The sequence below is a fragment of the Lepidochelys kempii genome, chromosome 11 (genome assembly GCF_965140265.1).
Source record: "Lepidochelys kempii isolate rLepKem1 chromosome 11, rLepKem1.hap2, whole genome shotgun sequence".
NCBI lineage: Eukaryota > Metazoa > Chordata > Testudines > Cheloniidae > Lepidochelys > Lepidochelys kempii.
The window spans coordinates 62,984,101-62,999,654 of NC_133266.1; the positions used below are offsets into that span (position 1 = coordinate 62,984,101).

The 15,554-nt window shown below is 43.3% G+C and overlaps 1 protein-coding gene across 3 annotated transcripts in view; it reads right to left on the reverse strand.

Moving 5' to 3' along the window:
- Nucleotides 1-15,554, reverse strand: part of KLF7 (KLF transcription factor 7) — a 66,958-nt gene that overhangs the window by 5,620 nt on the left and 45,784 nt on the right. For all 3 annotated transcript variants that reach the window (XM_073306620.1, XM_073306618.1, XM_073306617.1), the window contains exon 3: nt 1,885-2,008. In XM_073306620.1, coding sequence (XP_073162721.1) covers nt 1,885-2,008 — 124 coding nt within the window. The remainder of the gene's footprint in view (nt 1-1,884; nt 2,009-15,554) is intronic.

Sequence of the window (15,554 nt, forward strand, 5' to 3'; positions counted from 1 at the left end):
TGCTTGGTTTATCCTTTATCATTCTGAGCAAACAAAAGATAATCCAGGGATAAAAGACAGAGGAAGCCCTTGGTTGGGGGCAGGGGGGAGGGAGAGAGGAGGACGAGGATCTTGGAAAGACAGGATGTGCAAATGATCAAATTTCCTTCTCATCAAAGGATGTGTCCCTGTTTATGTTCTATGTATCCTTTTTCTATGCTTGCTCTTGGCCAGTCTGGTGTGCCCACAGGCTTTATAAACTCTATTGTATTACAAACCATTTTCTTATCATAACGGAGAACCTTAGTGCTGCATTAAAAAGATGGGTAATTTTCTTAAGCCTCTTAAAAATATATATAAATAGGATTAGCTGGATAACATGTTCAGATGCAAGCACATTATTTGATTATGCCTACACTGGATCCAGCCTTCACCGTGGGCATTGCCAGCCTCCAGTTTTGGGGGGAAGGGTCATTGTCTGATAATGTCAGTACTGTCAGATGTGATTCCTTGTGTAGTCTCTCTCTTGCTCCACCCCAATTATGTGTTTATTTTAAAGAGCCAGATTTTCAAAAATGCTCAGCAACCACAACCGGGACCAGATTCTCAAAAGAGCTCTGCTTCCATTCAGGCACCTAAATTAAGAGGCCAGATTTTCAACAGGAATCAGCAGCCAGCAGCTCCCATTGTTCTGGATGACAGCTGCTGAGCAGACAGCTCTCTAGGCAAACCCAGTCCCGTCTCACTTTTAGCTGCCCAAATGAGAGCTGTTGGACGGGGAGTTCTTTGGAAAATCTGGCTTTGGGTACTTATCCCTGGATCTAGGTGCTTAAAAAGACAGATGATCAAATATTAAATCTACAGTATCACATAAAACGGGGGTCGTCACGTGTGTGATTTAAAGACAAGAGGACTAGATTCTCAGTCAGTGTGAATAGTCAGGGCTCCTTTGATTTCACCCAAAATCCTTGTGGTAAAATTTTCAGATGTGCTTAAATCACATAGGCACTTTTGAAAATGTTGCCCTTTGTTTCCCCAGGAGCTGCCCCCCCCCCCCCAACAGCCCTTTGTTTGCCTCTCTTCCTATAGGCAAACAAAGGGCTGTGTGCTCAGTTAACTGAACTGGAGGATCAGTGATAGATTTAACATGCAGAAAAGGGAAAATGCTGTCAGCCCCCTTGGGTTGGTTCTAGATCTTGGGTACCTTCGCCATTCATGTGAGACTCTGTGAACATCACACACTCCCCATCTTAGGCTGTGTTGACTCCCTTGACCCACTGGTTTGTGAGGTTTGACTGTCCTCAGGTGACTTCCTTGTCAGGGACCAGGAAGCCACGAGGTGGAGTTCAACCACAATTTTGTAAGCGAGGGAGGGCAGCTGGGAATTCAGGCTTTTGTTGTTGCCCAAGTCACATGGGATCATGCAGAGGGAAAGCCCAAGATGTTGTTGCAGCTAGCAGGCTGGGTAGAGTTTACGCACATTAAAGCAAGATTTTGCTGAACAAAACTGTGCATTGGGCCAAATCCTGCTCCAGTCAGAGTCAATGGCAAAACTCCCACTGACTTCGATGGGACAACAATCTGGCCTCGAGTCCATGCTTCTGCTTTAGGGGGAGCCATAAGGAAAACTGGGTACAGAAATTAGTTGCTGGTCCCAGCCCAAATGCTAGCGGACAAACTTCCTCTTCCCAGAACCCCCCACCACGCCTAACACTCCTGCTGGCCACTAAGGAAGAGAGGGGTTTCAGGGCAAAAAAACATGGGCCATGCACTGTAAGGAAAGAGGCACGGCTGCTGTGTATGCCGTGTGGAAAGCCAGAGGCTTTGGTCCCTGGGGGCTGGCAGTGTGCTCTCTTTCAGCAGCAGTACATTTGCTTGAACACTCGCGTTAGAAGGCTGCATTACCTGTCACAATGGTTGCATTTAAAGGGTTTTGCCCCTGTGTGTTTCCTGTAGTGCCTCGTGAGCTCGTCGCTTCGTGCAAAACGCCACTCGCACCCTTCCCACGAGCACTTGTAAGGCTTCTCACCTGCAGGGGGACGAGAGATCAATCAGCACTGCAATGAAATTACTGCTGCCTAAACCTGCCCACCCTTTGCCCCACACCCAGCCAGCCAGGCCTTTGCCTCCCAATTAGCCACGTAGGGCAGGAGCACCACTGATGTTGCCACACGTTTGCCCCACACCTGGCTGCCTAGCACGCAAGCACCAATGACTTATATTCACTCAGACTCTTCAAATCTATGGCAGACTCCCAAAGGCAATTGCCGATTCCGAACCTGCTTCGAGGCCCGCTGAAGTCAATAGGAAACTTTCCATCAACTTGAATGGTCTTTGCATCAGGCCCCAACTTCATTACATCTTGCATTCTTACACTACCTTGGTGAAAGAAATATTTCAAGCCCATCAATGTTTTTTTGGTTTTGTTTTTAAAAAACCCAAACACCCCCACAGCTGTGTTGCCGTAGGCTTGTTTTCAATTCCTTGAGTCAGCGTTGTGTGCACAAATTTGGTTACTGCCCATGCAAGTGGCTAGTCCTGTGCACAGACATCATGATTGCCCATGCATGTCAGGCAAATAGGCGTACAACTGCACATGTAATTAAACCCACAGTGCTTAAAATACCATTTAACAAAAAGTATTGCTGTAGTTCTGGCTTTTAGGAGTTGCCTTTCACTCTCCACCCTGGTAGCACTCGCATTTCCTCCCACTGAGACCCCACGTCTTGTATCCCCACTTAGATGCACCTGCTTAGTTGATTATAAAGTGCAAATGATATTTTCGGTGCTGCTAGAGGAGAACTGTTCTCTTTAAATCTGTTAATCCCACAGGCGATTGTGACTGATTAGCACATTTACGACCATATGTTTATCAGCTGTTATCCCACATGGAACTCTCTCTCTCATACAATTCCCTTGAAGTCAGTGGGGCTGCAGAGAGGTTGGAAGTCAGTGCCGAATTCGCTCCGCTGTGTTCACTTTCCCCATTTGACCACAAACCAGGTTCTGGGGGTCAAATGCAGCTCTGTTGTAGCACCCATGACCTCAAGGACGGTACTCCAAGGCCATTAACATTTTAGAATCATAGAAATCCGGGTTGGAAGGGACCTTAGGAGGTCATCTAGTCCAACCCCCTGCTCAAAGCAGGACCAATCCCCAACTAATGGACGCTGTCAAGGTCCAAAACTCCCCCACCCACACGGACCCTTTCTCTACAGGATTGCAAAGTGTGGGCATGTGCACACGTTTACCACATCTCCTCAGAATAAATGTGTGAATGCTCTTCTCCTACATTGCAGCCATAGCACTATGCCCAGCCCTCCTGAGCAGCCCAGCGATAAAAAGAGGCTGGCGGCACTAGGGGAGGTGGGGATGAGCAAGAACACAGGGAGGAAACAGGTTTCATTGTTAAGCCTCAAAGGGGGAATTATAAGCAGGGAGGGAAAATTGTTTTTGTTTTTTAAATTCTGAAAATTGCTAAGAAGGCGTTTCTTTAAATCTCTCTCAGCAGATTTAAATACCAAATATAGCGTGTCAGGTCTCCCCATGTCATGTACTTACCACAGAGTATATTCAGCAGGTACTAGAGAGAGATCTGAATAGTTTATAGCCCAAAACTAGGAGTGACACAGTACGCAAACCGGACAAGTCAGTGTGTGAGGATCAAATTCATTGCTGGTGTAACTCCACTGACAGCAACAGAGTTACCCCAGGAACTGATTTGGCCCCATATGGGTAGAAAAAGCTTCTCTGTGACTAGTCATTTACCAAACGTTATTGATTACAAGCTAGGCTCTGCTGCTCCAAAGATAAAGTGGAAAGCTGGCACGGAGAGGAGAGGAGAATGGGCTGGGATATCTACCAGAGTTCAGCAATTCAAGCCTTTTATCCTCCACTCAAGTTGGAAAAGCAAAACCCATAAAAGGATGCGTTGCATCGTTCCTATTAGAAGAGGAAACCCTACATGAGGCTGCAGCAGGTGGAGAAATGCCAAGGCACAGATCGATCCATCAGTCAAGCAATCACGGTCTATAGGCCCTAAAGAATAAAAGGTAGTGGATGGGGGAGGGTTTGAGGAAAAAACAAAAAAGAAGAGGCAGCAGGATTTTCATTTCCAGTCACATTCTCCCTGCATCTCAATCTAGGCAGGTGGTGTTGGTTTTTTTCCCCCAGAACACCATATGAGAGTGCATATAACAGAGCCCAGATATCTTAAGCCAATCATGAACATTCACCACACTGTACAGGTAACATTCCTCTGCAGCTCTAGAGCACAAGGCCTTAGAACAGCAGGACCCTCGTGTGCTGCAAGACCTAGGCAAAAGAGGCCAATGAAACATGCCTACAGTTATATGTGCTGTAGTATTTAGGATGCCCTAATTCTCTTCTAAGCAGCGTGTTTGTCCCAGCCATATTTGGTTAGACAGTAAAAATAAAAGAAATCCTAAAGAAACCGCCGGCTGGTAACAATGAGAAAACAGAACAAACATAGCACATGCTGGATTGCAACAAGCTAGCTGCATTGAGGCAAATTTGTTAAAAAGGAATTTTCCGCTCAAAAAGCCATTCAAGGTTTTCATTTCCATCAGGGCCTAGATCACGGGCAAGGTGGTGCTTCCCATGCCCATCTCAGCCGTGGCTCGGGCATTGCCCCCAATGCTGGCTCACCCAAACACTGCCCTCAAGTGTACTACGGCCTACATGCTCTCCCCTAGAGATCCAGGGCAAGATTTGCATGCTGCCCTGGGTCTTCACTGGCATAGAGAGTGGACACCCAGAAATGACACCCCATATTCTGGGCTTGTCCCTGATGGTGGACCATTCAGCTGCTGCTCTACTGGACAACTAACATGTTGTTTTTCAAAGCAATACACACCACAGTAACAAATTTTGTGTGTGTGTGCGAGGGGTAATGTGCATGGTGAAAATCATTTAGCTTGTGTGGCTGCAAGAGAAGAGATGCCTCGCTCGCAATGGAGACGGCAAGGCAGATGTGTTTCTGCGTGGCTGTACATTTGTTGCATATGTTATGGAGAGAGTGAGAGATGCTGACGCTTGTTCAAAACTGGCAGGTACAGACAGCCTAACGTCCAATCGTCTGCAGAACAGAAGGGTTGTTAACAAATACTGTAGTCTTTGCCTGAAATCAGTGGGCATTATGACTGACGCTGGATTTGTCTAATTAACGTTTGCCAAGTGCTTTCAGAATGTAGAGCGCTGTATTTAGCTTATTGGAGGCCAGCAGTACTTCTGTTAGGCCTGTCTAGAATACATGTATGGGTGGCATGCTACATATCTCTGTTGTCCGTGCTCCAGGGGCTCTGTCCCCGATTTGTCTTTGCCTAGCATAGAGTCCGGTTTTGTCTTCAGATTCCCTTCCTCCGTAACATTAGCCATGTTCTGCCGACCGTCAGACAGCGCTCCTTTGTGCTCCCAGGCAGCCTGCTTGCTTACAGTCAGCCGTGTGGCATAACAGAAAGGCAAAAGTGCCTGTGACCTTTAAAGTCGTGTCAAAAAGAGATCCTTGCCCCACAGACCTAAAAGAGATTAGCTTCCCCCCCCCTCCATATAGCAATTTTGAAAATGGGAGGGTGGGGGTGGGGGTAGGGAGAGATTTCCATGAGCATCTCTGTGCACAAAGGATAAGAACTAACTGTATCTTTTCATTGTTGCTTTACTCTCTTACCCATTGTAGATAAAATTAAAAGCCTCTCTTGGCTACTGGTCCCACAAAAGGTGTCTGGGAGTGGGATGTCCCTCTGATCTCATTAGTGGTAACGGTGGAAAAAAATGGTGCGGGATGAATTTCATGTGCTCTTCTGTTTTAATAGAGGAAACGTGTGAATAAGAGAGTACATGGTGAAATCCTGGCTCTACTGGAGTCAATGGCAAAACTCCCAATGACTTCAACGGGGCTAGGATTTCACCGTGTAACTTTATAAAATAATAAATTAATACACCAGGAATGAGTGTGCACCCCCTCCTCCCCTGCCCCAAACACTGCAACTGTCAAAATATTTTGGTTGCAACATCTTTTGTGAAATCATGACATTTATTTGAAGTAGTATTAGACACTGATCTATGCAGGAAGATCCTTGCATTCATGGGGTCCACACGCACACTGAGCTCTTTGCAACATCCAGGCATAAGTCCCTTATGGTTTCTCTCAGTTCTCCCCTATGAGACAATAAGGAGACTCTCCTCAAGTGTTGCTGAGTCAGCCAAAATATTTTAAGAATGCAGGGAGGGGGAAATAGATCCTTGATGACGTACATTTTGAACTTCATTTAAATTTTAAAAAAATGAAGTCACTTTCATTCTTCAATACTATGTAAAGTCATAAACATAAAACATAAAATTAGAAAACCTTCATAAAGTCAGCATATGCTCTTCCACTGTAACTTATTTTCACACAGTTTCAGGACCCACAATTGTGCATTTTTCTAACCAGTACAAAACTGGAAATTCTGTTTCCCTCCCTTTTTACAAATTGGAGATAAAATGCAGTTACGTGCGGGGGGAAAAAAAACAATTTCAAAAGCCTGAGCTACTAAGAGATTGCGTGGGCTGAGAGTCACTGCTAGAAATTTGTGTTCCAATTGCTTCTTTGTAGAGACAGTCAAAGGTGAACTGCAAAGCAAAACTGAATATGGAGTTAAATGCAGGCTCGTTCTCCTGAATCCTCCCCTAAGCAAACTGGGGGGGGCAAGCAGCAGGAAGCTATGTGAGTAGGATCAGGACCAGAGCAGCCTCACTGACTTTTTAGAGAACTTTTCAATAGTTCTCCTTCCCATCTCTTCTGCAAAATCCTTAGTACTTGCTGTTTCACAGAGAGTAGCCTAGAATGGGCCATCACACAGCAGAAGTGTCCATGTCAGTGAAACCCAGGCAATCCAAGGCATAGGTCACAGAGTAACGCATTCTGGGATTGCTTTAGTGAAACAGGAAGTAACACGAGAATTCCAGATGGGGGTGGGATGGGGTTGGGATTTCAGTGGTGAATGGTTCCCGACCCACACTGCCTTGAGGAGATGTGGAATACATGAATTTGGTTTTGCTCACAGTTTGTCTTAATAACAAAAGCCTATTGTATCACAATAAGAAGCCTAATACAATAATCACATTACGTGTATCTTACATTTAGCTTTCATCCCAGAGTGCTTTACAAACTACATACACAGCGTACCAGTGAAACAGAGCCTTTGCTGGGGCAAGGGTAGTAATCGGGCAGAATACCCGGCACACTGCACAATAGGAAACATTGTTGGCCAAGGACATTAGGTCAAACCTTTATTTCTATGAAAGATGCCAAGTGATCTTCAGCATCAGCATGTTGCAGAAAGGATGACAGATTTCAAGGACTCCTCCAAAAGACTTATAGCTTAATAATAACCCTCTTAGTGCCCTACGCACCACCACTACCCACCTCTCATTTCACTGTGCGCGCTCTACGCCATGATGGAGCATGGGCTATTGTGAACCCCAGTCTCTCTAGAGACAGATTTGGAGTAGTCCAAGATCCTTTGCCGGCTCCCCAGCCACAGTTTCAGGTGAGGAGTTACAAGTTACAATTGTATGGCTCACACAGCTGGGACAGAAAAGTCTCTTGAAAAGACACAGACACACCCTCTGTGTCCTGCAACTTGTGTGCCTCCCCTCAACTAAGTAAAAGTGAAACTACTTATAAAATCAATTTCAGCTTCTCTTAACATCCTTTCCTTCTCTATTTGATTTTTTTTTTTACTGAGAAATGGAAACTGACTTTTTATTTAAATATACAAAGGACTAGAGGGTACTGGAGAGTATTTAACTGTTTCATCATTCTTTTCTGCCTATATAAGAATTGTTTTATTCATTACCATTTTGGCACCAGCCAGAAAGATAACTACCGCCTCAAAGGTGATGGTACAAAGCAAACGGACATTAGGCAGAATGTGATAGGAGTGTCAAATACACGAGACAAGGTTGTGACTCTTTTTAGGTCAATAGGGATGATTACATGTTAAAATTAATACTGATTTACATGTACATGGTATAGATCTTTTAATCCAAAAAGCTCAAAATTGCCTGTACAAAGGTGGGTATATTCATGCCCATTTTAGAAGTGGGGAAAGAGAAATTAAGGGCCCAATAAGAGTCTTTCACACACAAAGCCCGTAGCAGTTTTCTGCACATAGTCATTCAGTGCATGAAAATAAATTATTTTGATTCCACCTTATTTCCTATATACATACACATTGCCCTCCCCCCCGCCCCCCCCCCACACAGGTGTATAACCAACAAGGTTCAAAGCATGTAACTAATTTCAAAGAAAGGAAAAAATTCCATTTTCTACCCTCCTTGCAAAGAAGCATTTAATAAATATCCATTGTCCATCGACATGCACGCTGAACACAAAGTAGCCTAAGGAATACCATGTATATTCTCCCATAAAGATCCATAAAGCCTTCTAACTTCTGATTTTCTTTTAAATATATTTTAATAAGCTTAGCCAAGAAAGATGCTCCAGGTTCTGATGTGTGCTCAGAGCAGAAGGATTTAGTTTAAAGAGCAGGACTGGGGACACAGGTGCCAGACATTGTGTAGAATTTGCACTTATGCTCCATTAATTGCCAACATATCCTCCCCCACCTCAGACCCCTCGGGAGAACAGCAGAGCAGCAGGCCCAGACTGGTACCCAGCAGCAACACCAGCAGCAAAAGTAGCCAATTAGGCTCTAGAATAAGTGTGGGGGGGAAGAAGGGGGGAGTGGATGCAGTTGCCTAGCAACCAGAGAGGAGAAACAGCTGTGTAGCAGGCCAAGGTTGGTACCCTGGCAGTGACTGCTAGCCAATTAGCACACTGCATTTAATGCTGATGTGGTTTCCTAGTAACAGGCTGTACAAATCTGTCTGTTGCACTCTTCTCCTGCTTTCCTCATATTTTCCCCCAGTCATGCTAGGCATTGCTGTTTGCCCTAATTACTGATTCTCTGCTGCTTCAAGCTGCCATTATTTTTGTCCCCAGAGAGGTTGGAAGAACTTTAAAAAAAATCTCCTCTAATAAGAGCTTTTAGTTTCAAATTCAGTTGAGCTCTAAGAACTTTAAAAAAAATCTCCTCTAATAAGAGCTTTTAGTTTCAAATTCAGTTGAGCTCTAAAAGCTCAAGAGGAGGCAACCACAGCAAAATAAACAAATGAAGGGGGACAGGGGGCAAAAACTCAAAGATTTCAATTCACTTTGAAAGATTTTTCCAGGACCCCACAATAGACTTTTTTTTTTTTTTTGTGCAAGTTACACTGAAGAACAAGTAATGAAAAGGGCTATTTATAACACGCACCATAAATTTCCACAATGCACAACTCTGTGGCAAAGATCTATAGTTTGCGGACTTTCGTTTTGTGCATATAGATTCTCTGGGAAATTCCAGGCAACATAGGAAGACTTATCAGTGATTAGAGCTGGTGGAAAAATGGTTAAATATTTTCACAAAAATATGCTAAAGTTTTTAATTCTTTTTTGTGCAGCAGGTTTTGAAAAAGGAACTTTTTTTTTGTTTGAAATTTTTTTGTATTCATTTTTACCCCCTTTTTTCCTTTTGCCTCTGAAAAACAGGAAGGAAAAAAGGAGAAGGGGGGAAAAAGGAGACAGGGAAAAATGAAAAACTCCCCAGAATTTCTCATTTTCCAGTTTTGTCCAGAAAAATTCTGATTTTTAAAAAAGTAAAAAGGCCATTTTTGAATGAACAAAAAAAATGTTGAATAGTTCTACTATGATGCTATGCTGTAGTCTTTTGCTACAGTGTATTGTGCAAGCCAGTTTAAGATGGGTTAGTTCAAAATGCACAAACTATTGGCTGGAAAGTTTATATCAGGAATTGCATTATTTCATCTGGATTTTGGAAACAGGCATGGTTAACTCTCTTCAGTTCTAAGGGAGATGAGAACACCAGCTCATAAATCATCTGGAGTAATTAACTCCATCAAGTGTAATTAACTATGTTATGATAAATAGCGACTCAAATACACTAAAAATATGTATCATTTGATGACTTGGAAACTATATCAGGTTGGCAACCTTATGATATGGGCTGGGGGGGAAGAGAGATTTATCTATAGCGATAATACCCACTTGCTGGGCCTGATCCAAAGCCCACAAAGTCAATGAAAAGACTGCTATTCAGTGTACTCTGAACAACACTTAAAAGTGCTAATAAAATTGTACTAATTGTATTGCACATGTGTGAAGAGCAATTTTCAATGAATCATAACTCAGTCAATCCAAACCAGTTTTCACCAAGTATGCTCAAAGGTATGTCTTCTACACAAGGGCTATTTCCATGACCAATACCAACTTTCCAACCACAGTTCTTACAGTGCTATAATTTTTAAAAATTGTTTTCTAATGGGAAAGTATTTTCCTGCCCTGTCCCTCCCCATTACTCCTGCCTCTTTTACAAAAACAACCAAACTTCAAAACAACCAACCACTCCCACTGGGTAAAGACCAAACACCTGAAAAGGTGAACGTTTTGCAAACTAAAAGGTGACTGAAAGCTTATGCAAGCAGCCATAGTGTCTACTGCTAATTCAACATATAATAAACTAAACAAAAATAGACACATTCTATTAAATACACAAGTATTTATATAAAATCATCCACCTTTAAATAACATTTTGCTTCCAGAAGTCTCTACTGCATTAATAATCATGTATGGACATGGGAATTGGCCTACTAGGACTGCTCAATTGTCCAGCTATCCCAATATCCTGTTTTTGTCAGAGGTAAAGGAGCAGATGCTTCAGGGAAAGGTGTAAAATCCCGTGTTATACTTCTAATTGTGCAATATTATACCATGAGGGGACAGTTCGTTCTGTGCCCAGCTGGTGATCAGCTTTTATCTTGAAACACAAGCCCTTATAAGGGTTATCTTAGCTGGTAGAACTGCAGATGTTTTCCATTGTGGGCCCAATCTTCAAATATGAGTTTAACAGTTAGGTGCCTAACTAAAGGTTTAGCTGTCTAAAGTAGCACTTACATGCCTAAACACAGATTTAGGCATCCAACTTTAAAACTCTAGCCCATAAATATCTAATGTTTTTAATTTGTACTCAGCCATTTGCCTCAAGATCTTGTAGCAATAAGTGGCACAAGTTAATCAGATGTAGCAACAACAACAAAAAAAGTATTCTCATCTGTTTTTAAATTGATTTGCAAAGCAAAACAATTGGATTTATGCCCCTTTGGGCTTCTTTGTAACACATAAAGATGACTCTGAGCAGAGAAAGACTTAAGCCTGCTAGGCTTGATTCCCCAGTCATACAAAGGTTTTTGCATACCCTCTGAGAAATCTGGATAATTTGGGTTGTACTCTATGCTTCTACCTTCTCCATTCCAAACTGACTAGCCTATTATTTAAACTCTCCTTAGATGGAAGCCCCTGTCTCTGAATCATTTTTAATCCATTACAGTACATTATAGCTTATCAAAATTCCTTGCACGTGGATAAGCTTCTTGAAAAGTAAATAAAATGATCCCCCCTGGTTCTAGACCCTGTCCTGATAGGGTGATCAGATAGCAAGTATGAAAAATTGGGACAGAGTGTGGGGAGTAATAGGTGCCTATATAAGAAAAAGCCCCAAATATCAGGATTGTCCCTATAAAATGGGGACATCTGGTCACTCTATGTCCTGATCGCACTCTCCAACAGCTGCAGCAGGTTAGAAAGGCACAATTATAACTTACGAAAACAATGCTTGGTTGTCCCCGTCCTATCCAGGTCCTTTATCTGTCTTTAAATTAATTTTCCCAATGGGTGCTAACATCAGGTGCACAGTTCTCTATTACCTACAGTCATCCTCAGGCTTCTGTTCGGTGTGGACACAATACATGGGGCACATTTTCAAGCACATCGTTTTGTTAGTGGCTCAGATGCTTCAACCTTGGTTTCCTCTGAAATGCTCAGATCAGTCACATCCAGTCAGCGATGTAACTGTGACTGCATTTTAACAACTTCAATTGTTTCCATCTCTGACTGGTCCTCACCTTTGCTAGGTGTGAAAAGCATCGCCAGAGTAGAGATTTCTCCATCATCCTATGTTGAAAAAACAATGCAGAGAAACAGTTTAGGGCCAGATTCAAATATCCTTACTGCTGCTGAATGCTGCCTGACTCTGCAGGAAGTGCCATTGATTTCAGTGGGATGGCTCAAGGAGTAAGGTGCCACTCAAAGGGAGTACAGGTATCAGAATCTCCCCCTTAGCTTTGCTGCACAGTGCATTACTTCCCTTTGCTAGGTATTTGATTGTCTAGGCAGAAATTATTTTCCACTGAATGCATCCGATGAAGTGGGCTGTAGCTCACGAAAGCTTATGCTCAAATAAATTGGTTAGTCTCTAAGGTGCCACTAGTACTCCTTTTCTTTTTGCAGAAGTTATTGTATCCCATTACGCTTCTCCTACTAGGTTCGGGAATGTTGTTGCTATCTAGGTCTTCTCTCCTGGCCGGATCACTTGCTCATCTCTTCTGCTTTTAAGCTGCTGGTGTTGGTATCTGTATTTTCCATTTGTGATGATGTACTTGGTTCTGTGACCTTATTTTTGCTGAAGTTTCTTCTTCAAAGGATTGCTCCCCCTTCTCCAGCCCCAGCTCTTCTTTTGCCAAAGCCAAAGTTATCCCCTACTACTGGTCACATACTTTCATTAAATGCTCTTCATCTCCTCAGTAGATATCATGCTCTGTCCCCCAGCTCCTATATTAGAGAATCTTGTGGAACCTTAACAGTACACAACTAGTTCTTGTGTCCGTAGCCTCTTTGCATCCAGTGATCTCACAGGTTAAGCTTCCCATCACCTTCGTAAGGTGGGTATGTGAACACAGAGGCACCACAAACTGAAATGCAGTTACACTGCAGGAGAAACACAACTCTTTAACAATGCATAATCCCACTACACAATGGGAGGTGAATTGAAACTGCAGGGAGAACTTAGGCAAGCAGAAAGCAATTACCTGAACTTCATTATGGCTGGGAACACAGCGTTAGCATCTCTACCTTTACAGAAAGTGCCATGGGACCATAAATTACCACTGGAGGTCATCTATTCCAAGAGTCAGCATCTCCAGCAGCACCATGCCCCCTCAGGTCACAGGGAAGGGCAAAGGAATTATCTTCCTTGTCTAGGTCCTGGTCCCAAGCCGACCTGTGTGACAGCAAACAACGAGCCCCCATGGCATTGCGCTAAGCACAACCTAGGGAGTGACCTCCCTACACCCAGTCGCCAGACTTCTATGGAAAAAAAACTCCTCAGTTCCACACAAGGCTCCTCCCACTGCCCATCTGTATGACGACAGGATTTGGTCCTCTCAGAATGAACGGGTGTTTCAGAGAAGTCACTGGCTCAGGAGAAAGTCTTTCACCCCTCAGCCACCGTTCCTAATCCAGCTCAGGACAGCAGTGACCAAAAACAACTATGAGCCAATGGTCATATAGAGATCCATGTGAAATGAGACGAGGGTCTCATTATAAGGGCTCAGTCCCCTTACTTGAGAATTGTTGTCCACACAATTGACACCGTTGTCTGCTCTGCCTCAGCCGAGACCAAGGACTGAATGATTATGGAGATAGCTACCCAGGGACACTAGAGGTGGCCCCTGAAGCAGACTGGCGTGTCACATGGGGGACCTTGCATGTTGCTGCAGCTGGTCTGTAGATAAAGAAAAAGTTTTAAAATGTAAGTACTATCTATTGGTAATTTACGTCTATGTAGATCTTCTCCTATGATCTAGTACCTTTGAAGGGCCCATTTCCACAGTCACAACTCTCACAGGCGTAAGACTTGGGCACTTTCAAAAGTGAAATGGCAAAGTTTTTCCAAAACTAGCTGAACATTAAACAGACTCAGGAAGGGAAAACCCAGACTAGGCTCATTTTAATCAGTCTAGATGAACTCTAGTTTCACTTCTATTCAAATTACAAAAAAAACCCTTCAAGTTTAGCAATGCAAAAATACACCCAACTACCCCAAAGTAAATCTAACCCAGAAAGGATTTCCTCCTGCTAAGTGCACCTACTGTTTCTGTTGTCACACATAGGAAAGCCTGGAATTATCTGTGACCAAGGACTCCCTTCCTGCCCTTCCATTTGTCATGCTGCTAACCCCTGCAGATTATCTTCTAAACATCACATAAAGCCGTGACTCTTTCTTTTGGCACAGCAGTAATCCTGGGCCAAAGGCAGGCCATCTCCGGTCGTGATTTCTTCCATGCTGTCTGCGCAGCTCTTCCAAATTTCTTTCCCCCAATTTGCTTTGCTTGGCTATTCATATCTTTCTCCTCTTGCTTGGCTGGCTTCCTACCCACTTGCACTATCTCATTAGTACAATGTAGATATTACTTCACACGCTAATGCTATCACTGGTCTTGCTATCAAATCATCTTATTTCCCCAGTTATTCCCTGACTTCCTATTCCTTCCCGTTACCTCTCTCTCTTCGTACCACTATTCCTTCTTCTCTTGCCATTTCGAAATACTATACTTTTCCTCTTTGGAAATATCTTTCCCATTGTTATCTTAAATCCCATCTCGAAGCCTTTATCCCTTCCTATTGTTTAATGCTGCTTCTAATGACCTGATGTCTCCCTTTTCTTTTTCTTGTAACTCTAATAATTTGTTCTCCTGCAGGACCACCAAGTGGTTGGTTTGTTTGGGTTTGGTTATTCTTACCCAGCACTTTGGATAAAAGACACTATATAGTAAAATGGGAAGACAATGTGAGACAGGCTACTGCTTAAAGCCCTTAAGATACCTGGGGAAATGAAAGCACTGGGAAGTTAGATTTCACCAGATCCCAATTTTAAAAAGAAAAAAAAAATCCTGAAGTCCCCAGAACATCCCAAAAGACACTCAAAGGAGTCCCAAGCAGGACCTATCAGAGGGTCATCTTGAATAAAATCCCCAACTTAAGGATATTCCTTGCAAGTCCATCAGTGGTGTTTATTTTTGGCCAGAAAGACTCCATCCCATCATTATACTCCCCCTCCACCCCATATTAGTACAAGGAAGTCCAATACGACAAGCTTTATAGGCCCTCTATTCCACTGGCCTCTGAGCTTAGGGACAAAATGAATCGTGGTGACTAACCCTTCTTTAGGTCATGTGCCAGCTCAATTCTAGATGTGTTTGCATCCAGACCCTCGCCAGCAATATCCTGCCTTCTAATTTAGGAGGCGGCTGATGACTTTTTTTTTTTTTTGACCATTCCAATTAGCTCCCCCTCTGCTCTCCGCTACATTGGTAATTCAGCTCCATGCATTTAAGACTGGGCTAAAATCCCTGTTTCCCAAAGAAACAAACTGTCGTTGCGCTGATGTCTGCTATGTGATTAAGTGCAATTGAATGTGTTACGGTTGGATTACATCTGCAGCCAGCCCGACTCCATTTATTCCATTTAGATTCCACACCTCACTCCCACATTAGCTGCACGACTTTCCCCGACACCCAGCTCACCTTTTCCTTCCATATAAAGTTCATTGTCACACACGTATGCCTACCCACTGCTTGGCTTCCCCCATTTCAGTCTGTACAACCTCCATTTTAAT